The sequence below is a fragment of the Buteo buteo genome, chromosome 21, assembly GCF_964188355.1.
Source record: "Buteo buteo chromosome 21, bButBut1.hap1.1, whole genome shotgun sequence".
Taxonomy (NCBI): domain Eukaryota; kingdom Metazoa; phylum Chordata; class Aves; order Accipitriformes; family Accipitridae; genus Buteo; species Buteo buteo.
This window is the reverse complement of record NC_134191.1, coordinates 20,618,009-20,644,123: the sequence shown is the minus strand read 5'-3', so window position 1 is coordinate 20,644,123 and position 26,115 is coordinate 20,618,009. Positions and strand designations below refer to the sequence as shown.

Here is a 26,115-nt window from a genome sequence, read left to right as displayed (position 1 = left end):
ACCCAAACCCTTGTAAATGTGTAGTACATACATTGGGTCCTTGGAGGCACGGGTCCGCTCCCACTGCGCCGTGCTGGTGCGCAGCCATCGGAGCCCAAATCCTCCCAGATTTCCCTTTCCGAAACATTCCACTCTTGAGTCATTTGTGAACCAGAGCTTTCCTTTCAAAATCCCCCCTGCCAGACAGTAGTGGGCCGGCGCCTGCGTGCCTCCGGTCCCCATCCACCCCGCTGCATTTCAGGTTCCCAATTTACAAGGGGAAAAAAACCCAAACCAAACCAAACCAAAAAAAGAGCGATGCGCCCGATGGGCTGCATTACTATCCCACCCCCATTAGGTGTGCCTTGAGTCGCAGGAATGAAATATTCCGGGGAAAAAGCCGAATACTTTCCTATGACTTCATGCAAGGCTCGCAACCCCCGGCCAAATAAACGCGTTTACCGCTAGATGGCAATTGCTGCTCGCGGATCCCGGGCCGAGCACACCGGCAGCGACGGGACGGAGGGTTTTCCAGCAGCCTGGGCTGGTTTTATGAATGAAGGGGCTGCCCCCGGCTGCCATTCCACCCCCCCCGGCTCCTCCCTGCAGCTTCCAGGTGCTTTGGGTTCGCTGGGGGCAAACGAACTGGAGGTTCCCGGGCCGGCAGCAGGGTGGGCTCATCGGCGCTGAGATCCCGCGGGCTCCTTGGCCGGTGAGTAGCGGAGAGATGGTTTTAATCGTTCGTAAGCTTGGCAGCCCAGCTTGGACTGGGCCGCCTTGTTTCTCTCCCCGGGAGAGCTGACGGGGTGAGGGTTCCCAGGGGGAGCAGCTCAGCCCGGGCGGCCGAACCAGGTCTGACCCGCCGTAAACTTGTCTGGGTTTATGGTCCGCTTCGTTGCGTTTTATAGCTGGGTGCGGAGCAGCTCACGAGCGACTCGTCTTTTCCCGGCTCCTACGGAGAGAGCAGAGCTTATTCTGCCGCTCAGTTTGCCATAGCATGCAGTGAAAAGTTTGTGGTAATAATCTTTTATGGTTGTATCTATTAATACCTTAACTTGGATTCCAGGAGGTTTTATTGCTACGGTAAAGCTCTCTGTCTCCAGAGCTGCTTTTCTGGGGCTCCTTGACTTCGATGCTCTGCTTTGCTGCTAAGGTTTAACAGCCCTAAATCCCATATTGGACAGATTGTCACTAAATGCCTAGCCCATGCTGGGGACTTTTCCACTGCTCAAAGACAGCTTTGTTGAATTTCCCCCACCCCCCAAATAAAAATCAATCATTTGCCTCCAAGCGGTTGTGACAGCCTTGGTCCGAGGAGAAAAAAGAGCCTCCGTGGGGGGAATTGTCCCCTGCTCGCGCTGCGTGAAATCTGTCGGGACAGGGAAATCGTACTTCTTCAACTCCCTCTCTGCAATGCCTCCGCTCTCAGAAACCTCGGGACATACAATATAGCAGGCAGAAAAGAAACAGAGCCTGAGAAATGCCGGGTGCTCTCCAAAGGAGTTGTTTAACTAATGATCCTTCTGCCTGGAAGCATTGCAGAGCCCGGGGACGGGTGGCTGGGAGTCAGGAGCCTCACACGCCTCGAGCGTCTTGAAAGCGATGGGTGGATGTTTCAGTGCGATGGAGTTGTGATACTCAGGGTGAGGGCGGGAGGGAGAAGACTCCATGTTTATTTATGTCTGGAAACAAATAACAAAGCACTTGACAAAATGAAATTAAGACAAAGAGGGTTATTTCTTCCTATCCTCAATATAAGACCATCTCTGGCATGAATTACGGCTCCTGGAAGTACGCGGCAGCCCTGTCCAGGGATGCACTGTCCACTGGAAATCATCAGGAGGCACCTCACGGGCAGGGGGTAGCTGGGCTTCGGTAAGCCTCAGGTTGCTGCCACGGCTATGTTTAGTTAGGCAATTTATTGCTCATAAGGAATCACTGCGTAAATCTGGCCGCTGAGCGCTGGCATGAAATTTCTGCTAAGCTGGAAACCAGCGGTTTTTGATGCAGCCTCGTGCCCAAGGGAAGAGGGGAAAGCGCTGCTCTAGGAGATTTGGTCGCAGAATTGCAGCTATCCTGCACACATGCCGGCCACGCGACCCGCGCGCAAGCCGCGGGGAGCTTTCTCTTTGCCAAGTGGAGCGTGTCCCAGCTTTCCTCCGGCTGGGCCTCGCACAGCCTTCAAATGGAGGGGGGGTCTGGCAGCCCCGACGGGTCACTGACTTGACATGATGGGTTGCTGTAACGTATAGATTTCTCCTGCAGAGTTAACGGTATTGGAAACGACAGAGACACAGACACCCTTGCGATTTATGAGCCGGGGATGGGGAAGTCAATCTGAAAGCCAGGGTAGAGATATCAGCTCTATAAGAAATATGGGAAGAATTCATCCCTAATCTAATCTCACCAAATTCCACAAGGATGCAAGACAGGGATCGTTTGCTCTGGTTCCTTAGGTTGAGATTTAAACAGGAAACCCCCAAGGATACAAGTTGTTCTCCCAAATACCAATGTGCTTGTGCATGGAGGCCACGGAGGGGGTGCCACGCTCTGAGCCGTCTCGGCTGGCTAGGTAAGAGGCGATGCCAGGCCATGGGGCTGCCAAGCAGCGCTGAGCTCAAGCAGAGGGAGCGGGAGCCAAGCCCGGGGTCCTCAGCAGGACTCGCTGCTAACGATGCTCTTTGGCAAACCAAGCCCTTGAGCCAGCAGGACTGGCAGATGTTCTCGCCGGTGAGGGTTTCTGGCTGCCTCGCTCTCTGCTGTGCTCCTGTGACACCCTCTCGGGGGCTGTTTACAGCAAGGATGAAGATTTATTGTAAGCCTTGGCTCCTGGACTCTCGGAGCTGCCTCTTCCTCCAAGTTTGGTCTATCCCCACTCCAGCTGGGATTACAGCAAGAGGCGGCTTCGAGAGCATGGGGTAATCGGGTCTTTACAGGCACTCGCTCACGCAGTTACGAACCTGGTGTTGAAAGCAAAGACCTAGACATCAGTCAGCTGAGTAACCCCCTGGCCCTGGGGGCAGCTGGCGATGGCTTTTGGATGGGGAATGGGGGCCACCCCCAGCCTCACCTGCCCTCTCTGAGGAGCTCTCCTCTGGGAGGAGGTCTGCTCCAGAGATCCCGCTCCACCCTGCTCGGGGTGGCCGGGAGCTGCTGCAAAGGACAGGCTGCAGTGGGAAAGAGGGCAAAACCAGCGTTACCTGTTCTGCACCGGGGCTCCAGCTTTGGTCCTCCCTGGCCCCTGCGAGCCACCCATCGCCTCCTCACCTACTTCTCGCTTCTGCCCTGCTCACAGGAGCCGGCTGTACCTTCTCTGACTCTTTTTGCCTGGGGAAACTGAAGCATAGAGTGGCAAAATGACCAGCGTAAGGTTGCAGAGCTGGGCTCACAGCGCAGGGGACCGAGTCATTCTGCCTGCCTGAAGACTAGATTATCCCAAATCACAGCCATAATAATCCAGCATCTACTTGTGGCTAGATGCCAAGGAATGACAGTGATTTTGTGGTACCTGGGAGAGAGCACTCCATATTCCCGGCAGACATAAGCCTTTATTATTCCCCGATGTGAGCACTGTAGGGTATTTGGGCTCTGCCATCTCCACGCTCGGCGACCCCACATACCCCCCAATCCACCCCCGGCTCCGCTGTGCCTGCAGGCACGCCACGCACGCGCTCCGGGCCGGCACAACCCGGCTCCGCCAGCGGGATGGCATGGCACGGAGCACAATTGTCACCAACGTCAGCCCCAGTTGACTTGGGAGCCTGCCCAGGATATGGTTTCCCTAAAACAATGCCGTTCACAAGCACACGACCGTGTGGGGTTATTGTTCTTGTCTCGCGCGCTGGCGAGCTGCCATTTATTGTGCGCAGGAACCACTCTGCTTCTCCCACTGTCGAGTTCAGGTTTATTTCCCCGTTTTCCAGGAGGAAAACTGATGTCAGCTAATTTGGCCTGAGCACTTTGTAGTGTGGAGGAAAAAAAAAAAAAGGCAAAAAAAAAAGCTTTCAGTTTCAATCTGTCCATTGTCCACTGAGAGAAGAGCTGGTCTTCCCACGGTGTGTGTTCCCACCAGGCAGGTGGTGACAGCTCTGCCACCATGTGTTGGAGGTTGACGCTATCTTGTGCACGGGCGGTGGTAGAGTCAGGCTTAGCGTTGAGCCGGTTTGTGCTGCAGGAGGATGAACTGCTGTTTGGAGGAAGATGGGACACGCGGGGTCAATCCCTGCCCTGCCACGGTTCCCGTTTGGCCGTGGGCAGGACACTTAGTCCATCTGTGCCTCAGCTCCACACTGGAATAACGACAGCCACGGTGGCCTTCCATGGCTGGACGCTGTGCGGATGAGTACACGGAGGACTGAGAGGCCTTCGCGTGAAATTGGGGTTGGACAGGAGGGCTGTGCCCTGGGGATGGTGCGCGGTGGTGGTTGCTTCTGGGCTGCGCTGGCCAGCTGGGGATGCTGGCCCAGGGAGCCGTGCCGCGAGGAGGTGCCTCCACTTGTGACCGTGCGCTGGGCTGGGTTATCTCTGTTTCGGCTTGCCGGTTAAACGCTTGCAAGGAGCAGAGCTGTCTGCCTCAGAGCGTGCCGCTGCCAGCGGTCGCCCTGGTTCCCCTCGCACAAAAGCTCCGGCAGCCGCCCAGCGACTGACCTGCCCCAACCCCTGACAGATGTGCCTTCATCTTCAGCTCAGCCTGGAGCTGACCTGGCGTCTCCTGGGGAAGAACGAACGAGCAGCCAGCTGGGGCGAACGGCCCCGCGTCCATCTGCGGCCTCTCTGCCGGCCGCTGATCCTAAGAAATACCCTGCGCAGAAGTCGCAGCCTTGCTCCGGGCAGCTCCCTTTTTTTTTGCCGCAACAGAGCTGCTGGGCTGGGGACGGCGAGGTCGCTCAGCCCCTCGGGAGCTCGCGGCCGGGCGAAGCTGCGTCCCCTTTCCTCCCGAGCAGCGTGCCGGAGCAAAGGGCGGCCGGCTGAGGAGGCTGCGGGAGCGTGGTGCTCTGCAGGGGTCCGAGCCTCGCGAGCCGGAGAGCTTCCCCGGCGATCCAGGCTGTAATTACCGAGGAGCCCAGCCAAGAGACTCTGAGAAGAAGCAGATAACAGTACAGGCACCCTCCATCCTCATTAAAATACTTTCTCCGGCAAAGCCCCCCACGCCTGTCCAGCCTGTTCCAATTAGCGCAGCGGGCCGGGGAGAGCAGAGAGCAGGGCTCCTGTTGATGAAAAGAAAACACTCCAGAGCTTTCAAGGGTCGGGGGAGGCGGGCGGCCCCGGCTGGCACAGCGAGAGGCCCCGGGAGCGTGACCGCGAGCCGTGTCGCTGGCTGGCAATGGCAAAGCGGCCGGGCCGGGTCGCTGAGCAGCGGAGCAGGTGCTTCACAGCCAGCTCCCACCTGGAATGGCCCTGGGATCAGAGCTGGGGAAACGCAGCAAAGCCAACAGCTCTCCCAGAGGTGCTGAGCATCCCCGCCCAATAGTCCTGGAGGTGGGAAGCAACAATCCCGCTGTGAATGAAGTAAAACGCGTGTTACAAATTGTGCAGGTTTGCTGAAGAATGCCTTGGCAGCTTAAAGTAGCGAGATGGTCTGGCTTGGGGGTGCTGGAAAAGACTGCAGCCTGCCTGCCCAGGCAGCAGGGATGCTGCTGCGCTCCCCAGGGCTGGTTCTCTCGTGAGATCTGCCTGGGGACGGAGCTGTCTCCAGCCCTTGGCTCTTCGCTGGGATACTTCGGAGAGGCTCCCTAGGATGTCGGTACGTGCCCGCCAGGACCCTGACCAAGCCCACCACTTCTTTTCCAGCAGCCCATGACACTAGGTGATGGCTGAGCCTGCCCAGGTTTGAGCTGGTGACCCAGAGCTGGCAAGTTCTGTATGAAAACCCTGGGTGTCACCCAGCCCCTCTCCCCAGCAGAGGCTTTTCAGCCAGCCTGGGGCGAGAAGCATTAGCAAACCCGTCCCTGGCTAGAGTCCACGCTGACTCCTGGCCTTGGAGCCCCTGCCAGGTTTTAGCACGTGCGTGATTCACGCAGACCCAGCCTGGAAAGTCTGAAGCCCAGAAAACAGGTCCTGAGCGAGGCAGAGCTCCCCGAGCCTGCCGAGGGCTGGTTTGAATGTCAGGCCATGTGGCGGACAGGTGACAAGGGTGGGTTTCAGCCGGCGGGCGGCATCGTGGTATAAATGGCTCTGAGGAATGCGGCGCTGCCTCTGGGGACCCCTGAGGCTTTGGGGAGCTGGCCTGGCAGCAGAGCGGGCAGCACAGAGCCTCTTCGCTACCTTATTTGGGTACTTTTTCTCTAACACAACATCAGAGAGTGGCAAGCCCCTTCCCAAACGTGAAAGAATTTTAAGCTTCTCAATTGCATTAGGAGGCAGGTTGGGAGTTTAATATGCCAAGTCAATCCAGGGTTTAATACACCAAGTTAATCTGGAGTTTAATACGCGAAGTCAACCCTGACTGGGCTGAGATGAGCTGTACGGCTGCTGCCCAGCTTGAGACGGGATTGCTCCGTGCATGACCCACCTCCCTGACCCTCTGCTTTGTCTGGGGAGGACCCCAGCCTTTTTCCTCCGAATTTGGCTCTGCACTGCTGCCAGCTACCCTGCTCTGGGAGCCCTGGCCTGGGCAGCATCCCGCGGGCGCTTGCCTGAGCTGGGGCTTGGCAGCAGGACCTTAGCGCTGCTCTGTGCTGGGGACGCAGACACGAAAGCCGTGAACGGAGGTGGGGAAATGCGGCACTGGTATGGCAAGGAGAGCGCCAGAGGGTGTGCAGAGTCCCAAGAAGTCCCTGCCTGCCCAGGTTTTCCCCAAGGTGTATATGCCCAGACACAACCGTTCGGTGGCACTGGAAGCTGCCTGTATTCTGGCAGCATTTTAGGTGGGAAGAGACTTGCAAGGTGCAAGTGCGCTGCGTCTCCATCCGGCTTTCTCTGCACATTGGACTCGCTACCTCCCTGGTGCTGGATGCCCTTGGGGTGAATTAAAGGCAGGAATGGTGGAGGTTACTCAACTGGCACTACTTGGCTCAAGCAGCAGGTTCAGGAACACCAAAAAGCCCCGCGGGACCTGCTGCCTCAGAACACGGGCCAATCCAGCCCATCACCATGCCTGTGACGGTGCAGTGAGACAAGCCCGGCTGCTGGGCCACCTTCCCAGCCCAACACCTGAGATCCAAGCCAGAGCAGGCTTCACCTCTCTCCCTTGGTAGGAAGGGAAAGGTAGGGGCTGAGGCAGCGGCCCCCCGAGAAAGGGTTTAGCAGGAGGATAAGTGAAGCCAGCTCCTTATCCTTTCATAAACAGTTATTAATAACCTGGCCAGCCTTGGGCTTGGTAATTCCCCATTTGCTTTTAGAGGATGTGGTCCCAACTGGAGCGTGCCTTAAGCTACTGAAACTTCAGGGAGGAGAACACTGTTAGAGAAGGTGCCCTATTTGCCTTTCCAAACCTAAAGGTTTACCCCCCCCCCGCCAAAGATAAGGAGCTGAGCTTGGCTCCCACCTACCACGGCCCCAAGCAGAGAGAAAACTCCTGTCTGCACAGAAAGGCAGAGACAGGGGGACTCTGCCGGGGTCCGGGGCAGCAGTGACGGGTGGGTTCACAGCCCGGGATGGACACTGCTTTGTCCGTGTGACAGGAGAGGAGAAAAACCAGCTGCAGAGGCTACGTAATGTCCGTGCTTGTGCAGCGGCACAGCTGGCATGTGCTTAATGTGACATGCCAGGTCTCGGGGACCAGGAATGTTTGCACATCAGCACACGTAAGAAGTAAAAAAGGGGGAAAAGCGCTCATGCTCTGAAGTGTCACCACAGGCAGTGAAGTCCCCCTGATACCACCCAGACCACAGAGCTGTCCCTGCTCCATCGACCTTATCGCCTGGTACCCGTTAGCGAGGACCCCCCCTGCCTGGCAGGGGTGACGTGCCGATGGCACGGAGCGAGCGCAGCCCGGCCGAAGGGCCACGGTGTGCCAGCAGCAGCTGGGACTCATTCTTCCATGCTCGCGGTGCTCGGCACCCTTCGGCAGTGGTGGTTGGCAAGGAAGGGTGATCTGGGGCTACTTGTGATTGTGGGCTTTAATCTCAGGAGGCGGGAGCGTAGGAGATGTCCCAGCTGGAAGGGAGCCCGCTGGCCAGCCTGGAAGAGAAATGCGGGCGAAGCCTGAGCAACCTCAGCCTTGCTCTGCTATTGACCAATTCCTCCTTTCAAACCCTCAGAAATCTGCTCCTCCTTGATCTTTGCAGCTCTGCACGGACATGTGTGACCTGCGTTACCGAGGGGTTCATTGAAACCCTGCCATTGCACGGGGCACACCGGGACACCCCGGTGCCGCTTGAGCTCTGGCGCTGGCTTTCGTGGTCCCAACGCGTGTCGTGCCGCAGGAGCATCCCGTGCCGCCGTCCCCGTCCCACGAGCAGCTCACCGCTGCAGGCATTCCCGGCGCTGGTCCTGCCCTGGCCAGGCAGCTCTGGAGGAAGGCAGGGAGGGAGCTGAGGGCCCACCCCAGCGGCTTTGTCCTCCCGGCTGGAGAAGGACGACAGCTGTCTCTCCCTGCAGCTGCCGGGGCATCCATCATCCTGCGGGATGCAGAGGAGCAACCAAAGCCCTGGGGCGAGCAGGGAGGGTTTCTGTGCCTGCGTGGGCAGGAAGGGGGACAGGCAGCGCTTTAGGAAGAGGGACAGCCACAGGCAGGGGTGCACACCCAGGCACGCGCCCAACACCTCCAGCCGTGCACGCTCCTTGCACGGGTGGCCCCGCGTTTGCACGGCGCAGACCGCGCGGCGTGCACCCGGCTAAGCTGCAGATGCCCGTGCGGGGACGGGCACCCGGGTTGAGCCGTGGGAGAGGAGGAGACTCCCTGACGGCAGGGCACGGCAGTCCTGCCTGCTGGACCTCCTTGCCTGGCTTCGCCCCCCCGGTTTCTTTGCCGGGGTGAGACTCCTTTCTCCCAGTCTCCCAGACTGGCAGAGGGGTACCTGCCGCCCCAGGCAGAGAGGGGACCACCGGCACCCAGGGCTTCTGCGGGGCAGGGGGGGAGGCAGGACAGTCTCAAGAGCGTGGGGCTGGGGTCTGGGAGCCAGGGCTTGGGACCCTTGGGCAGCGCCAGCCCCATGGAGAGGGGTCTCAGCTCCCGGAGGCTATTCCCTCTCACGGTGAGGTCTAGCCCAGCGTGTCTGTCCCCCGGTGGGGAGGGTCACTGCGGCTGAGTGCCGACACCGGAGCGCAGCCCCTCTCCTCCCCCCCTTGCTCCTTTCCCTTGAGGTCCCCCAGCTGCTGGGGGCCACCATTTCACCTCCTGCCCACGGCCCCGCCGGCCCCGCGGTGTAACCGAAGAAGGCACTAGGCTGCAAATGGTGTGTGGGGATTAGCCGGGACACAATCGGGGCCTGTGGAAGCGGCGGAGCACATGGCGGGCTGCGCCGGGCAGGGAGGCAGCACGCGGGGCTGCTGTTAGTGCCGCGGGATCACCGGGGAGCTCGAGTCCCGCGTGCTCTTCCCTCTCGGGAGACAATCTGTGGCCTGGTAAATCCACTGCCGGGGCCCTTCCCCCCTCTGAAATTTGGGCTGGTTTACACTATTTGCGGCATCGCAGCAAATAGGCATTGTCGGGAGGAAATTGGTGCTTTCACGGATAAACAGCTCCCTCCCATACCCGCATGTCTCAAACAGGAGGGATTTGTCTTTTCCCTGTGCTGCTCAGTCTCTGGCAAGACCTTTCAGGGGACTTTTTGTCTCCAAAGGAAAAATTCAGCGCCATGCCGTGAAACGGTGACTCTAGATGACAGCCCAGAGCCTTAATCCTGCAGGTCACCCGTGGAAGGGGAGGAGAGGAGGGCATAGGGTGACTGCTGGGACCAGGGCAACTGGTGGACTGCTGGGCACAAAGTCAGCCCGGCATCACGCTGTAACCACCAGTGCCGCCTACGCCAAGGCACTCCTGGTGACTGCCAGCTCCCCCGAAACAGGGCTGCAAGCACCCCCGTCCTCCCGCTCTGGCCCCATGGTGCCCAGAGTATGAAATCTTAACCCCCCCCAGACATCCCCTCGCCCAGCAGCCTGCCCTCATCAGCACTTCCCTCTCCAAACTGAGATAGAAATAGTTGCAGCTCCGGACAGTTGATTATTTAAAGCTGTCGGGCGTGTTTAATTTAACCCTGGATTCATCATCCGCAGCTTGTTTCCATCCTCTAGACACCCTCTCAGTGTAAACTCTGCCTCTGCCGAGCTCTTCACCTCCAGGCAGATTTGGGAAGAGGTTTACAGGCAGGGGACGTGACCCTGCCGCGTGTTTCCCCCGGTGTCCCCGCTCCGACTGGCACAGAGAGGGATGCCCCTGCACCAGGGGCTGCGGGCACAGCCGGGTCGGGAGCTGCCACTGGGATTTTAGCTGTGCGTCAGGAGACGGACGTGCCGAGTCCCTCACTGCTGCCTGGGCATGATGAGGGGGAGCCCCAAAGTCTTGTTGAAGGCATGATATATAGGGGAACCTTTCTTACTGGAGGTTATCCTCCAAAAGTTTTTTCTTTCCTTGTCCACTGCAAGCCCCTCCAGCAAGACCCTCGCCTTTTCTGACCCTGCATTCAGCTCTGCCAGGGCTCTGCATGCCTCCTGCGTGTGGCTGCGGCTCCTGCCACCATCAAACTTGCCTTCGGCATCCCCAGGCCGAGGCGGCGAAGTCCTGGTATAACCAAGCCGTACATGGGAGCGTGCACGCCTGCCCCACCGCCCCTGCTGCAGGCATGCAAAGCATCCCTAAAGCTCACCCTGCAGCCATGCATGAGCGTGTCCTGGAGGCAGGAGCGGTGCCCTGGCTGCCATCCGCAGAATCCCAACCCACCCTGGCATCCCCTGGAGCTCCGGGTCGTGAAATGTTCCTCCCAGGGCTGGCTTAGCCCAAACCTAAGCCTAGCACAGACCCTGCTCCATTTATGGAAAGCTGCAATTAGAAGCCAGTGTTTTCCCGAGTCCTCCAGCAACCGAATGCATATTGGCAAAGAAAAAAAAATAAAATATCCCTGTCAAATCCCAGGCACGTCCTTGCGATGACCCCCAGGATAGCAGGGCTCGCTCAGGGCATGGCCACGAGTCAGCAGGACAGGTCTGTGAGACTCCGCTGCAGATGGCTGAGTGCGGGGAAGAGCTGAAATTGCTGGAGTATCCGCAGGAAAGCTGTTCCTCGTCTCTGCCTGCTGGGAAGGTGTTTGTGGGGGAAGCGAGGGCAGGACTGCCTGTTAGCGGGTCCCCAGTGTGGCTGATGGGGTTCCTACCTCTCCACAATCAATGTGACAAGCAATGAGCCATTTAAACCAAGGTAAACCCATCACGTTTGCTGGTTTTTTTCCCCTAGGCAGTGGTTGGCCTGTCAAAAAGTCTGCCCAGGGAAGGAGTAGATGGGTTGAGAAAGCAGCCCCAAACCAAAGAGAGACAGAAAATGGCACAGCCGCCACCTCAGGGTCACATCCAGGTCCCGGGGTGGTGCCAAGTCTCCTGAGACTGGGAAAGGCTCCGGAGCAGGAGCAAGTCATGCTGGCCAGAGCGAGAGCAAGGCAGGAGCGAGGGCAGGGAAGGGGCAGGAGAGAAGCTGTGCCGAGGGGCTGCACCCCAGCCCGGCCGCGGGCTCCTGCCTGCTCTCCGTCTGCCAGGAGGAGAGAAACCCCAACTCCGCAAGCCCGAAACCTCCTCCCTAAGCAGAGCCGAGTGCTCCTTCTTGTGGAAGGCAGAGACCAAGGCAGTTGGAAAGGCTTGGCTGCACCATCCTTCCTACAGCCCTTCGCCGGGATGGCAGAAATCCCCTGCTCCTTCCGCCAAGAGCTTCTGGCCAGGAATGAGCCAGAAAGCTCATTTTAAATCTTTCAGCCGTGGGACTGGAAGAACTTAATATGCAGCAAGAGGGGGAGTTAGTCAGAGCTGCCATTTAGGGACCGGGACATTTATAAGCAGGGAAAAAGCATCTAAATTGCCTGAATTAATTGCTGAGAGCTGGCAGGCCAGCCCCGCTCCCCGCGGGAGGTGTGGGAGCTGGCGGACGAGGCTGTGAAACCCTGTACGCCTCTGAGGGGGTGCAAATGTAAGAGAGTCCTTCCAGCCTGCAGCGTCCCGGAGGCAAGGGATGCTGGTGGCCTTGGAGAGGTCTGCGATGACCAGGCAATTTGCAGAGCTGCCGGCCAGAGTGATGTATCACGTACACACACAGCCGCAGCTGATGCTGAAGGGATCACAAGAGTGGCATTTATGGACAGTGCTCCAAAGCATGAATTCCCCCTTGAGTAAAAGGGACAAGACTTAACCCCAGGCTGAGGTACGATGAACATTAGGGATCCCTCACCAGGCTCTGGCCAAGCACTGGGGTCTGAGCAGATATTTAGCAGAGGATGCCCAAGCTCTGAGGGCCTGTTGGAGGGTGTACTACTCCCCAAGCACTCCTCGCCTCTTTCCTCCCATCGGTCACCTCCAGGATGCTCAAATCCAAGCGCTCCTGAGTACCACACGCCATGGGCATGCTGGCATCACCCCGCACACCTCCCCTAGCAGGCTGTAATAGCTGGTCTTTGGAAGTCCCTGGGCATGAAACGCACTGGAGCTCCCGGGTGCGCAGGTCTCCCAGCCGCAGCTCCCTTTCCCAGTACCCAAACTGGCCCTGGGAGCACCCGCTGCTCCGCCAGCTCCCAGAGGCGAAGGGCGCAGAGTGTCCCAGCGGGGACCAGGGCGGCTCACAGCAATGGAGATAGATATTCAGAAATCCTCCTCACCCCCTCCCAGGACCGTCGATGACTGCTGAGGCTGCGAGGACAGCCCAGCCAGCGAGACGCCCACCTCCTTGGGCCCCCCGCTTTCCCTCCCAGCCCGGCCGGTTCGGGCTGCGTGAGCTCCTCAAGACAAGCCTTGTCTCCCTGCGAGCCCGTGCTCCCCGGGGAGGCGCGAGCCCCAGCCCCCTGCCAGCCCCCAGGTGCTCCGCTCAGATAAACGCTGACGAGGCTCTCGCGGCGGGTGCTGCGGGGTCCCCAGCGTGCGCCTGGGGTCCCCCCCCAGCCTGTGCCCTTGGCCCAGCACACGGAGCTCGCCGCGGCCGTGTCGTCCCCCCCCCGCAGCAGGCTGCACAGCAGCCCCAGCTCGTTTTGCAGCAGTAGCGTGGGTGCGCGGGGGGCTGGCCACTTGCTCTTGGTGGCTCCTCTCTTGTCAGGCAGCTGGCCTGACGTCTTCTGGGGGACGAGCTGCCTGCAGACCTACCGAGCTGTCACTCGCCCTCCCTCAAGCACCCTCCCCAGCCAGGGGCCGGCGGGACGGGGGTCCCGACCCGCACGCAGCCCCGCTGCGGTACAGCCTTCCCCCTTTTCTGCTTGCAGCTGGCGGCGGAGGTGGCATCGCGGCGCCGGACCATGGTGCTGTGAGGGTGAGCTGCCCCCCTCTCCGCTGCCAGAATGCAGGCTGCCCCCGGCCGCGGGCTGCCCCTCGCCGCGCTTCTCCTCCTCTTCCTCCTCCTGCAGCAGCCGGGCAGCAGCCAGGCATGGAAGCAGCACGCCCCGCGCCTTCGCCTCGCCTACAAAGGTAAGGGTGGATTTTCTTGGGATCTGCACCTTGCTCGGGTGGGCTGGGACAGCGTGGGCAGGCAGGGAGCGAAGGGGGTGGCCAGGGCTCGGGGGAGGCAGGCGGTGGCCCCGCGGTTGTGGCCGCGACGTCTCCACACGTTGGGCCCTCGGGATGTTTCAGGGATGCAGCTTCAAACACAGCCCCTGAGGATGCTGGCGTCGGAGAAGGGGGCTGAGCAGGGAACGCCCTGCCCCGGTCCAGCACAACACTGGGACCAGAAGGGACATCTCCTCCTGCTCAGACTCGCTCTGGGCATCTTACGGTGTGTCCTGGGCTGGAGCTGACCTGGGCAGCCGCAGGGGAATGTCCCCTGTCTTCACGCTCTCAGTGCGATGGGGACACTGGGCCCCAGGCAGTGCTGCTGGCCCCTTCCCCTGCCTCCCACCATCACGGTCGTGTCCCAGCTCAGCCCTTCTGCCTTTACCCCTCCTTTCCTGCCGAGGAGAGACTGATCCACCGCGCAGATCATTTCCCTGCTGTGCTTCAGCCTTCCCCCCCCCCCCCCATCTGTCTTGTCTGTTTAGATTATGAGCTCTTCAGGGGAGGCACAGTTTGCTCTTCTTGTGCCTGACGCAAAGTGGGGCCTGCTTTCGGTGACCTGAAGATGCAATAAGAGCAGACTGACAGGTAGCCGGTACGCAGTCCAGCAGAGAAGTGCAGAAAGGGAATCTCCAGGGAAAGGGTCTCTGCAGGGGAATGACCGGAGCAGTTTGAGCAGAGCCCTGCTAGCCTGGCAGCTGGTCACCCTGCCACGGACCTGCAGCACAGACTTGGCCAATTCACCTGATTTCAGCTTCTCCTATATGAAAAAGAGCAAGTTGCTTTGAAGGACAGGCAGCTCGGCACGTCCCCGGTGCTGGCCTGGCCGTGGCAGTCGGCAGGGCTCAGCCAGCCGCTCTGCACACCTGTGAGGTGGCAGTGCAGCTTTTCCGTGGGCATTCCACTCAAAGCTCTGGGGCCAGCCCCTTGGCCTGCTCCATCACCCCGAGAAGCTGCTCTCTGGGCAGGGACAGCCAGCAAGGTGGAAGATGCCCCCGGCTTGTGCCTGGAGAGGGCTGGACCTCTCAGGGACGCGGGATATCCCTGCGGGGAGATGGCCCCGCTGACAGCCCAGCTCGGAAACACGGTGCAGGGTCTGCCTTTCCTTGGAGCCGGCGGAGGCAGAGCAGGGCTGCTGGGGCAGCAGGAGCTCGGAGGGACTGCTGACTTCAAAGACCCACCATGTGCTGGGGCCAGACATGCCAAAAGCCCTCAAGTCTTGGGCAGAGGCAGAAGAGGAAGCTCCCAGCATCAGGAGGGCTCAAGGACAATGCAAACAATGGCAGGGGATGTGACTCACGGACAGCGCAAGGCAGGTTCAAGGACACAATGCCTTGAGAAGTTGAGGTTTAAAAACCCCTAGGAAAAAAAAAAAAAAAAAGAAAAAAGAAAAGGAGCCTTTGAGAGTCCGTCTATGAGATCAGCCTTGCCCTCAGATCCCAGCACGGGGGAGGCAGGCAGAGCCCTTGGCGGGGTGTGGGGGGGAGAAGATGCAAGCAGGCTCGCCAGAAGGAAATGACAGCACCGAAGGCTGGGAGAGCGAAGGAAGGATGGGGCATGGGGCACGGGGCCAGGAACAACAGCAGCGGCTCCCACCCTGCCCAGGAGGCGAGGAGGAGATTTATAATAGCACGCTGGCAATCACGGCCACGCAAGAGGCAGCCTCCGGGTAAGCTGGGTCAGGCTGGGTCAGCCCTGACGCTGCCCGGAGCTGAACCTCTCTGTTTTCTGAGGCCGTACAGCAGTGCAGCTACGGAGCGAAACCGCAGCACGCCTCCCAGCTCCTCTTACTGTAATAATCCAGGGCAGGCACAGCTAGAAGTTGGCAAATGGGTCTTCTGCCAGCCTTTGATCCGCAGCCAGCCCAGCCGGGCAGGACCCAGAAGCCACCACCGTGCAGCAAGTGCTCGGGAGCGCGGCAGGCTGGTGGGTCTCTGGTTATCGGCACCAAAAGCCGCGCTGGCACCTCTCTCATCAGCCAGCGGCAGTGAGGGGCTGAAGCCTGATTTAGCGCCGAGCTTCCCTTGGGCTTCAGGGATCTCCTCCATCGTCTGCTCCGACTGATGGCTGGGGGAAGGGGAGAGGAGAGCCCTCCGGCACAGCCGGGCTCTGACCCCAGGAAGCCCAGGGTCGCCCTGCACTGAGGATGCTGCAGCTAAGCGGCAGGCGGAGATGATGGATGGGACAAGGCGGTTACGGTGGTCCTGACAATAAAGAAAAACACCGTGGCCTTGGGAGATAATGAACACAAAGGAGAGGATGTTTCTCTGGGCTCACCCATCGGTTTAGCCACCGCGCAGCTGCTGCGGAGACCGCCTGGTTCCCTGCCTCGAGGGCCGGGGTTTGGATGGAATGCCTTGTGGGTATAGCTGGACTTGAGGGCAAGAAGAGGCTGATGTGTGCGCGGCAGCTTCCTGCGTGGAGGGTCTGGGTCCACAGCGCTCCGTGTTCCCTTGGTGAGGGAGCAGAACCGCACCACAGAGTCAGGCTGGGACCCTCGCAGTCATTAACCCTTCCAGGGGTCTCATGGGGCAAGCGCAGGGCAGCGAGTCCTTCCTGGGTCCTCCCACGTACTATCGCAGCAGCAGAGAGGGCTCCTCCATCGTCCCGCCCAACCTTGTCCTCGGACGGGGCTGGGGCAGTTCACAGGGTGACCAGCAGCTGACGTTCCCTGGGACCAACCTTGTCCCCGCTCCGCTTAATTACACCAGATGAACACTGACCTTCCCTCCCACCCCAACCAGCGCCCTGCCTGACATTTCCCCCCGGGTCAGGCAGGTCCCAGGTTAGCGCTGGCAGACACAGGAGGGTGGGCGATGCGCAGCGCCCTGCTGGGGACCCAGCGGTGACAGTGGCCCGCGGGCAGGGACAGGAATTCAGCTGTTAATCCCATTCAGCTGGTGGGAAATGGCTTGGAAATCTGCTCCCCCATACCCACAGCACCCAGAGGAGAGCCCTTGGGCACCCGAGGGTACGGGGGAGTGAAGTGGGGCCGCGCACAATTCTTGTGGGAGCGAGAGGAAGGCCAGGAGCTCCCTGACACGGCGGGGAGAGGCTCCTGGCAGAGGAGGATTTGTGTCCCGCAGTAACTGGAGCTCTGACCCCAGAGGAAGGGGAGAAGGAAACGCTAGCTGGGAGCCAGCCTGGCTGCGGTGGCGTGGATCCGGGCAGGGACCCCTGCCTGTTGCCTGTGGCCCGGCAGGTCCTTCCCCCACAGGGATGAGCGACGTCAGTGGCATTTCCAGCTCGCAGGCACTGGCCCCGCTTCCCCTCTGCCCTGGAAATAGGGTGGAAGGAAGAGAGACGCAACCTCCTGGGTCAGCCGGTCCCCTTTGAACGGAGCCGTGCCCATGCCCACGTACACCCCACCTGCGCCCGGGGCCGCACGTCCGCCCGTGCTCCCGTCCACCCGGCCAGCACCGGCTCCCCCTGACAGCTTCCCTCCCTCAGTTCCTGACACGCTGCTTCAATCCACGTGATTTTGGGTAATTTCTCAGCCTGGGTCTTACAGATCGCCCTGCATTTCCAGCCGCACTCCACCTCCCTCCAGTACCCATCCAGCAGCAGCCCATCTCCATCTCCCCTTCCCATGGCCCTGGTTTTGCACCTTTCCCTGCGCAGCACCAAAGCCAAGAGCAGCATAGCCAGCCTTCAGCCTATCCCTAGCCGGATCCCGCCACTTCTGAAGAGGAAAGCAATGTGTTATGATCTCTGGCAGCTCTAAGGCCCGCCTCGGTGCCGGTCTCCCCTGCCTTGATCCCTGGAGCAGGCGCTCGCTGGGGTGGCAGCTGCTGTGATCCTGCGTCTGGTGCAGCAGCCGCTCCTGCCATGCTGGGGGATGCTCGCCCCGCCAGCCAGCCCCGAAACCTGGCGCTGCACGTCACGGACCGATGCGGGCCCCGGAGATGTTGTTTCAGGAGTGGTTAGCCAAGAGACAAGAGCTTATTGTCCCTCTCGCACACCCACGTGTCTGCAACCGTGCCAGAGGGGCCACGCTAGCCGCCCCCGGGCTTCTGCACAGGAGCTACAGCCTGAACAGCAAAGCCTTTCCCGCTGCCCTGTCTCCAGTCCCCACGGAGCACACCAGGTCCATGGCAAACCTTCCCCCTCGGCAAGGTGGCTCTTCCCTCCAGCAGTGCTGAAGGGGTGCTCTTAAAAACCCTGAGCCGGTCTAATGCTGGGTTTAGGCTGTCTCAGGACATAGTGGGGGAAATGTGGGGTGGTGGATGCAGGGTCAGAGTGGTACCCGGGGCACAGCTCGGGACTTCCCGTACAAGGTCCTTAGGCCAGGGACGGGCCATCCATCTCTCTGTCCCGCTGCACCCATCCGCCTCTCTGAGGGCATGGGGCAAAGCCCAGCACCCAACAGACACTTCACAGAGTAAGTGGCTTGGGGGTGGGCAGAGGAGAGGTGTCCAGACCCGGCTGTCTTACCATACAACCTTCCCTTGGAGGGATGCTTTGCCTCACCAAATAGCCAAAATATTTTTATATAAACTCTCTTGATCTGAAGCCTGGGGAAAACATGCAGGAGTTACAGCAAGCAAGTAAGTCTCCCCTGTTCTCAGCCCTCTCCCCACGGTTTCGGGGTGCAGAGGCTTTGGAGCTCCAAGGGCTCCTCTGAAAGGCAGGCTGGGCTCCTCAGGCTGGACCGCTGTCCTGCTCCGTGCCCTGCAAACCGGCCCAGCCCAGGGCAAGGTCAGGGTAGTTTTCCTCTCTGTAGAAGTCACTCACTGTTTACTCCAGGTAGGCTCATGGGAGGAGGCTTCGTGATGAGCTTTGGGGCACGGAGGGTGGTGTTTTTTCTGCTAAGGCAGTGGCGGGGAAGTTGCGTTCCCTTGGGGCAGGGGTGGGCAGGCAGAGCTGTCCCAGAGAGGGGGAGCGTGGGGCCTCTGGCTGCTTGTTATGTCCCTCACGGATGGCTTTCCCTTTCTCCCACCTTGTGCTCCTCAGATCTGCTGAAATCTAACAGCTCTCGCCTGTTGCTGGCCTCTGGGGACGGGCTGGATTTCCAAGCCCTCTTGGTGGATGAAGACAGGGCCTGGCTGATGGTGGGAGCAAAAAACCACATCTTCCTGCTCCACCTGGACCATCCCAGCAGAGAGCCCGAGAAGGTCAGTGCTGGGAGGAGGCTGTGAGCGTGACCCTGGCCAGGCTGGGCTCTTCCTCCCTGGGAGCCGCTCCTCGTTCCAGTGCTGGGGCGTGGAGGTGGATGTGCTCCGGGATGGACTGCTCTAACGTCACCGGGAACACGTTTGCACCAGGATGTCTCAATCAGTGGGGTCAACCCGTCCCTGGCGGTGTTGAGCCCCACTGGGACAGGCCAATGCTGGGGAGGGACAGGGCAGCTTGGCCAGGAGAGGAGACCTGGGTGGACCCCGGGCATGGGTGGAAGGGCAGTGCCCGGAGCCCTGCTATCACACCTAGTCCTTGCTGCTGCTGCAAGAGCTAAAACAACTCCAGCAGCGAGTCCGCTAATGTCATCCCAAGACATCCTGCTGGCGGGGTGCGCAGTTCAAGCCCAACAAAAGGAAAGCCCATTAAAGTGCCGCAGCCTGGCGTTCCCACGGGCTGGGATCCAGGAGAGCCTGCCCACCGACTGGGTGTGCCGTGGCCCACCCAGGCTATGTCCCCACGCCAGATTCGCTCCGAGCCTACTTGGCAGGCTGCCTGCCAAGCTTGGCCGGGCCCTGGGGACCAAAGGGGGTGTCAGACCCATCGCAGAGCAGCCCCGTGTCCTTACCATGCGCCTGTGCCTGGCGGCACCTTTTGACTGAGCCCGTTCCCACCGGTGCCCGTGGGAGCCAGCTTACCCAGGCAGGTGAAGGAAAGCAGGGGTTGCATTGGCAGGGTCTCTGTGTTGCAGATTTTCTGGCCAGCCTCCAGGGAGCAGGTTGAACACTGCCAGCTGGCGGGGAAGAACGTGGAGGTAAGCGGGGCTGGCAGCCCCCGGCTCACGGCCTTTTGTGGTTTGCCATGGATGTTAAACACCCACATCACCCCGAAAGGGAGCGTGGGGTCTGCCTGAGACAAGGGTGTTGAGCCAGCCAGAGTTAAGCTCAGCTTACTAGCTGCCAGGGGAGGATCTGGCCCGGCTCCTGCATCTCAAGCAGACACACCATGGGGCTGGGCACAAGTGCCCAGGCCTGGGCTCAGACCACTAACAAACATCTTCCCTTGAGCAGACCGAGTGTGCCAACTTCGTCCGCCTCCTCCAGCCCTTCAACAGGAGCCACGTGTTCGCCTGCGGGACCGGCTCCTACCAACCCGTCTGTGCCTTCATCCAGCTGGGAGCCAGGGGGAAGGTGAGGGACACCCTAGCCGGCCACATCCCCATTGCAGAAGGTCCAAGACACCCCCAGCATGTCCCCGTCCTCCTCCTCAGTGACTGGGGGTGGGAGAGGGAGCCCGCGGAGGGTGGCCGGCCAGCCTGGTGCAGTCCCTGATACTTGCGTGGCTTTGCTGTACGTGGCGAGAAGCAGCCCTGGCTTGGCAGTGCCAGGGTGCCCCATGGGGACAGGACCCGGTGCTGGCAGCCCCCTCGAGGGACCCACTCGTTGCAGAGCTGAGCGCACCAGCTTCCTTCCCACTCTTCTCCACATGCCCAGCTTGTTTCGAGCCTCCCCCAGGGCTGACATCTCCCCTTTGGCTCTGGCAGGGTCCCGGGGCTCCCCCCATGCGGTTGGTGACCCACTCCTTGGAATCGGGACGAGGACGGTGCCCCTACAGCCCCCATGAACCCTTCACGGGACTCCTCGTTGGTAAGAGGGAGCGGGGAGCAGAGGTGATGCTGGAAGGTGGGAGCGCTGGGAATGGTCTGCGCTGGGAGGCAATGGCAGCGGCGCCTGCGCCACAGCTCCGCTGCGGTCCTGCGCTGGTGCCCGAGCTGGTGCGAGTGAGAGGAGCCATCCCGCAGAGCCTGGTCCTGCCCCGGCTCACCCCGACCTCGCGGTTCCTGCACAGAATCGCGACTGTAGGGTGTAGATGGAGCGGCACACACAGGGGGGTGTGCGGTGTCACCTGCCTGCCTGCCTCGTACCGGCGCTGTGGAAGGGCTGGGCAGGTTGGGGGCTAGAAGCCCTGCTGGGTCACGGGTCTGGAGGAGGCTGCCAGCCAGGCTGTGCCCCTTCCACCCTCCCTGACCCGCCGAGGATGCAGGGGAGTCCTGCCAGGGTACCTCCAGCGGTGGGACCCCAACCCAGCGATGCCCCCTCTGACCCAGCAGACGGGGAGCTCTATTCGGGCACCTCCAGTGACTTCATGGGCAGCAGCGCTGCCTTTTTCCGGACCTGGGTCCATGGGGCCGAGCAGAGCTACATCCGGACGGAGCAGAACCAGGACCACTGGCTACACGGTAGGAGCGGGGGGATCTGTGGGGCACGAGGCGGGGGGGGGTCTCCTGCCTGCTGGGGAGAGGCTGGGGCCGGCGCTGGGTCCGGAGCTCAGTGGTCTGGCCCCCTTCTCCTCTCTGGGGGGAAGCACTGATGAAGCCTCTGGTGGGACCCGCGCTCCAGCACGCACTCTGCAGCCTGAGCGCCAGGAATGCGGCTCTGCCTTCCGGGTAGCAGGGTCTCCATGGGGCACCCCGCGTACCCTCAGCCTCTCACGCTGCTCCCAAGGGCTGTCCAGGGCAGTACAACAGGGTCGGATCAGGGCACGGCACCACGTCCTGCCGCTCCTTTCCCCTGCAGAGCCTGCGTTTGTCGGCGCCTACGCCATCCCTGATACCTACAACCCGCACGACGACAAGGTCTACATCTTCTTCCGTGAGACGGCCATGGAAGCCGGGCAGTGGGAGAGGCGGCACATCCACGCCAGGGTGGCCCGGGTCTGCAAGGTCGGTCACCAAAGGCCAGCACGCCATGGCCGGGTGTCCCACCACGTGGGTTTTTACCTCCCCTGGGCCAAGGGGCATCCCGAGCAGGTGCCAACAGCAGGACGTGAGGGTGTCACCGCACACCTACCACAGAGCAGAGGGCTCAGGGCTGGGGGGACGTCCTGCTGTGGGGACGGAGGGCCACGCGGCGGTGGGGGAGGCTCGGAGAGGCTGGACTGAGCCCGGCTGTTGGTGCCCAGCAGAATGACGTCGGAGGGAAGCGCAGCCTCATCAACCGCTGGAGCACGTTCCTCAAGGCCCGCCTGGTGTGCTCCATCCCTGGGCCCCAGGGCACCGAGACCCACTTCGACCAGCTCGGTGAGTGCACAGCCCGGTCTGCAGCTGGGAGCAACGCTGTTCCGCCACAGCTGCCCCTTCCAGTATGGCCCAGGGAGCGGGGCATGGCATGGAGGATGCCCGCCTGCATCCCCCGGACTGGCACTCCAGCTCCTGGGTGCCTCACCTCCACCCCTCTCTTTGTAGAGGATGTTTTCCTCCTGCGCACCCGGGACCCCCAGAACCCCCTCATCTTCGGCCTCTTCACAGTCTCCAGGTGAGCAGGGCTCTGGCTCGCCTTTGCATAAGGCAGTCCAGCCCCCCCAGCCCCTCACCAGTGCTGCCCCACGGGGAGCCCTGGGAGGGAGAAGGACGGGACCAGCACCCAGCTGGCGGAGGAACGGCCACCAGCCGTTTCACTGCTTTCCCTGCTGCCGGTTCACCAGCCCGTCTGCCAACCCACCGGATTTGGCGTCGGCACAGCCAGTGGTCCCCCAGGCTGGACTGGCTGTGCCAAAGGGATTCTTGTCGCCTCCCGGGTGCCGTGCCCAACTCTGGGGCTGACGGGGGACAGCGTGGGCTCAGGGGCGAGGGCACGCATACGCCTGGTCCCCGCGGAGCAGCAGGGACGCTGACAGTCCCGCGCTCCCCCCGCAGTGGCGTCTTCAGCGGCTCCGCTGTCTGCGTCTACTCCATGGCTGCCGTGAGAGCTGCCTTCAGCGGGCCCTTTGCGCACAAGGAGGGATTCGACTACCGCTGGGTAGAATACAAGGGCCGCGTCCCCTATCCCCGTCCCGGCACGGTAAGGGGCTGGGGAGCAGGGTGGGGGGGAGGCGCGACAGGCTGTCCCGACCCTAATGCAGCCCCCGCCGTGTTGCCACGCAGTGCCCCAGCGAGACGTACGACCCCCTCCTGCAGTCCACCAAGGACTTCCCCGACGAGGTGATCAGCTTCATGCGCGCCCACCAGCTGATGTGGGAGCCTGTATACCCGCAGGGCCGCCAGCCCGTCCTGGCGAGGGTCAACGTACCTTACCGGCTGCGGCGGCTGCTGGTGCACAGGCTGGAGACGGAGAGCCGGCACTACGACGTGCTCTTCCTAGGCACAGGTGGGAGCTCACCCCGGCTCTGGGGCCGCTGTCACCGCAGGGCAGCCTGTATGGCACGCTGGTCCTGCTGGTCGGGTGGCTCCTAGCCCTGACAGCTCCTTCTCCTGCTGCCCTCACAGATGAAGGTAAAATCCTGAAGGTGGGGCTGGCCGGTGGGGCGAGCCGTGGCACCGAGGTGATCAGCCTGGAGGAGATCAGCGTCACGAAGGTACGGGAAGCCGGGGCTGGACCGCGGCGGCTGGACCACGCAGCCTCCCCTCGCCCCGTGGCATCCTCCCTGCAAGATCCTGCCTCAAGTGGCTGTCCTCTATCGAGGAGGTCCCTCGCCCCACTGCTGGGGGCTCCCACCCGCCCTGACCGGCAGGCGATGCTGGTAGCACGGAGGGGAGCCAGCCGGACCCCAGCCAAGTCATCTCCCAGCTCCCCATCCAGTCCCTAGGAGGGATGGGGGTGACACACCAGAGCCCAAACTAAAATGGGAGGGCTGAGCCCGGGTTTGAAAGCACGGCTGCCAGGCAGGGCTGCCCACACCGAGCAGGGCCAGCCCAGGCAGCTTGCGTGGAGCTGGGACCAGGGACATGGGACCAGCGCCCTGCCACCCCGGGGTCCCAGCCCCACTGGCAGGCTGGGGCACCCCGGAGGGTCTGACAAATCTGCAGCACCATCTCCTTCCCCGCCAGGTGCCTTCTCCCATCCTGGACATGAAGTTATCACCGAAGAGGGTGAGTCCTCCCTCCTGCTTCTTCCTAAAGCAGCCAAGGGACAGGGAACAGAGGGCAGCTGGCCCCGGCCCCTCTGCCTGGGTCCCTTGGCGCCAGGGCTTGCACATTTAGGGAATGGGCTCCTGCTAGGGCAGCCTGCGGGGTGGCGGTCTCTGCCCTGCACTCCCCCTGTCACCCAGCGTCCCCATCCCAGCAGGGCGCAGGGAGCTCTGTTCCCCCGCTAGCCCCCGTCTCCAGCCGTGGCTATACTGACCGCCGCTGTTCTGCTTGCCCGAGCAGCAGGAGCTGTTTGTGAGCAGCACCCACGGGCTGCTCCAGCTCTCCCTGTACCGCTGCGAACTCTACGGCAAAACCTGCACCGACTGCTGCCTGGCCAGGGACCCTTACTGCACCTGGGACAGCAAGACCTGTGCTCCTCACCTGCTCACCGAAAAGAGGTTAGCGTCCGCCCAGGCCAGCCCTGCTGTCCCTCTGCAAAGGGACGGTGCTCGGAGCAGGGAAGGGCACGCTGCCGGCCCTGGAGCCTTTACCTGTCAGCCCAGATCCCTACTGCCACTCTGCCGGCCAGTGCCCCGGCCCTCCCCGGTGCCCCCCACCCTCCCTTTCTCCCCGGCTGCTCTGCCGCTGAGGGGTCCCACAGCCCCCGTCCGCTCTCCCACAGGCGTGCCCGCTGCCAGGACGTGCTGAAGTCTGACCCGCTCAGCCAGTGCCAGGACACCGCAGAAGGTGAGCGCCAGCCCCAGCCCCTCCGAGGAGCCCCAGTGCGGGCAACCGGCTCTGCCCAGGGGCCAGGGATGCCCGGGAGGGTGGGTGGCACGGTGCTGGGAAACCAGTGCCCACCGGCTACACCAGCATCATCCGCCGCGGACCCTGTGCCACCCACCGCGTGCTGGATGCCCCATGCCGCCCTCCCTCCCTGCCCTTCACGCAGCTCCCACGCAGGGTACTCACCCCTTCCCCTGTCCCGTCCCCCACGCAGGGACCGCTGCCACGGAGAAGCTAGTTTTTGGGGTGGAGAAGAACTCAACCTTCCTCGAGTGCCTGGCCCGCTCCCCGCAGACAACTGTCCGGTGGCTGGTGCGGCACGGCGAGGAAACGGGCCTGAGCGAGGTACGGGGACGGGGTGGTGGGGACGAGGCGCAAGGGTGGCTCGGGTCCCCGGTGGCTCGGACCCACTGTGCTCTGCTTTTGCCCCAGGTCAGGAACAACGGCCACTTCTCGGTGCTGGAGCAAGGGCTGCTGATCCGCCAGCTGGCGAGGGAGGACGCGGGCACCTACGAGTGCCAGGCGGTGGAGCGCTCCTTCTCCCGGCCCCTCACCCGATACAGCCTCCGCGTCATCAGGCACGAAGCCATGGAGGTGCCACCTTACAAACGGAGCAAGGGGGCTGAGCTAGGGGGGACCCACCAGAGCCCCCGGCCCCGGATTGACCTGCACCCAGGCTACAAGGGCTTCCCGCGGGCCCTGGGGGCACCGGGCACCAGCCTGGATGTCTACTGCAACGCCCTGCGGCACCAGGAAAGGCAGCGGCAGAAATCCTGGCACCAGAAGTGGCAGCACCCATCCCCGGACAGCAAGAACGGCCGGGTGCGGAGGCACCCCCAGCCCCTCTGAAGGGGCAGAGGGAGCCGGGGCCGCCCGCGACTCCCTTCCCGGTCTCTCCGGGGCCCTTCTCGCACGCGGGCATCAGCTCTGAGACACCTCAGCTTCCCGCGCAGAAACGCCTCGCTGTTACTACCTCAAACCCTGCCAGTCCCCGCCGCCTCTTCGTGTGCCCCACGGGCCACGCCGGGGCGAGGGCATGCAGCCCGCACCGGCTCTCTGAGACTCAAAGCTATTTACGCCCTGCAGAATATTTATTCTCCTTGTTTTCCCCCGGCCTTTAATGACGATCCTTATCAGCAGCAATAATAAGCACAGAGGATAGAGAAGGGAAACAGCCAGCTCTCACAAATGGTTCGCTGACACCCAGCAGCATCCAGCCCCGCCATGGACATCCACGCGCCCAGGCTCTCTCCCTTGTGGAAGCGGCAGGCTCCCCGCTGCTGCCCGGGCAGCACGGTGCTCACCTGGGTGGCTGCGGAGGTGCCAGCAGAGCCCAAATGCCGCTGGAGGCAGCGGGACACGGCCGCTTGCTGAGCCTGGGCTCCGGCAGCGAGGCACCTGGGGTTTGAGGAGATGCCCATGCCCAGCCCAGCTCCGATCCACTTCAAACCACACCGCTTTTTAAAATTCTGACATTTATTTTACCAAAAAAAAGAGAGAGAAACAACAGGCAGTTATACCAACTTACAATTTATTATTTTTTTAAAAAATGACATGAAACACAAGTAAAAATAAATACATCATATAAACAACAAATTGTTCAAAGTCTCTGTTCTGGGAGATCAGGCGAGCACATCCCGTTTGACAGAGAGAAGAGGGAAGCACATGATCATGCGTGGGGCCAACCGACCAACCCGCCCTGCTAGCGATACTCCTCTTTCCAACCACAAAAAGACAGGCCACAAACTAAGGCGGTAGTAAAAAAGAAAAGAAAAAAA

General features: G+C 61.5%; 1 protein-coding gene across 2 annotated transcripts; it reads left to right on the top strand.

Moving 5' to 3' along the window:
- The first annotated feature begins 578 nt into the window (after positions 1-578).
- On the top strand, positions 579-25,860 carry LOC142042876 (semaphorin-3D-like). Of its 2 annotated transcripts, none has more exons than XM_075053427.1 (18): positions 579-691; positions 13,308-13,509; positions 18,544-18,704; positions 19,457-19,519; positions 19,776-19,895; positions 20,249-20,351; positions 20,816-20,944; positions 21,282-21,427; positions 21,670-21,784; positions 21,950-22,019; positions 22,400-22,544; positions 22,628-22,850; positions 22,970-23,058; positions 23,531-23,572; positions 23,852-24,009; positions 24,234-24,298; positions 24,552-24,682; positions 24,770-25,860. In XM_075053427.1, the coding sequence occupies exons 2-18, from the start codon at positions 13,383-13,385 to the stop codon at positions 25,184-25,186; spliced, it is 2,304 nt and encodes a 767-aa protein (XP_074909528.1). In that variant the 5' UTR covers positions 579-691; positions 13,308-13,382; the 3' UTR covers positions 25,187-25,860. The 2 variants fall into 2 exon arrangements, with proteins under 2 accessions (XP_074909528.1, XP_074909527.1); XM_075053426.1 differs by having other exon boundaries at positions 21,667-21,784.
- Positions 25,861-26,115: the final 255 nt, after the last annotated feature.

What these genes read in the sequence shown, in the direction of transcription:
- LOC142042876 (XM_075053426.1), top strand. Translation starts at nt 13,383, where the DNA reads ATGCAGGCTGCCCCCGGCCGCGGGCTGCCCCTCGCCGCGCTTCTCCTC. An exon ending in CTTCACGGGACTCCTCGTTG is followed by an intron (nt 20,352 to 20,815) that starts GTAAGAGGGAGC and finishes CTGACCCAGCAG; the next exon opens with ACGGGGAGCTCTATTCGGGC. An exon ending in GGGTGGCCCGGGTCTGCAAG is followed by an intron (nt 21,428 to 21,666) that starts GTCGGTCACCAA and finishes GTTGGTGCCCAG; the next exon opens with CAGAATGACGTCGGAGGGAA.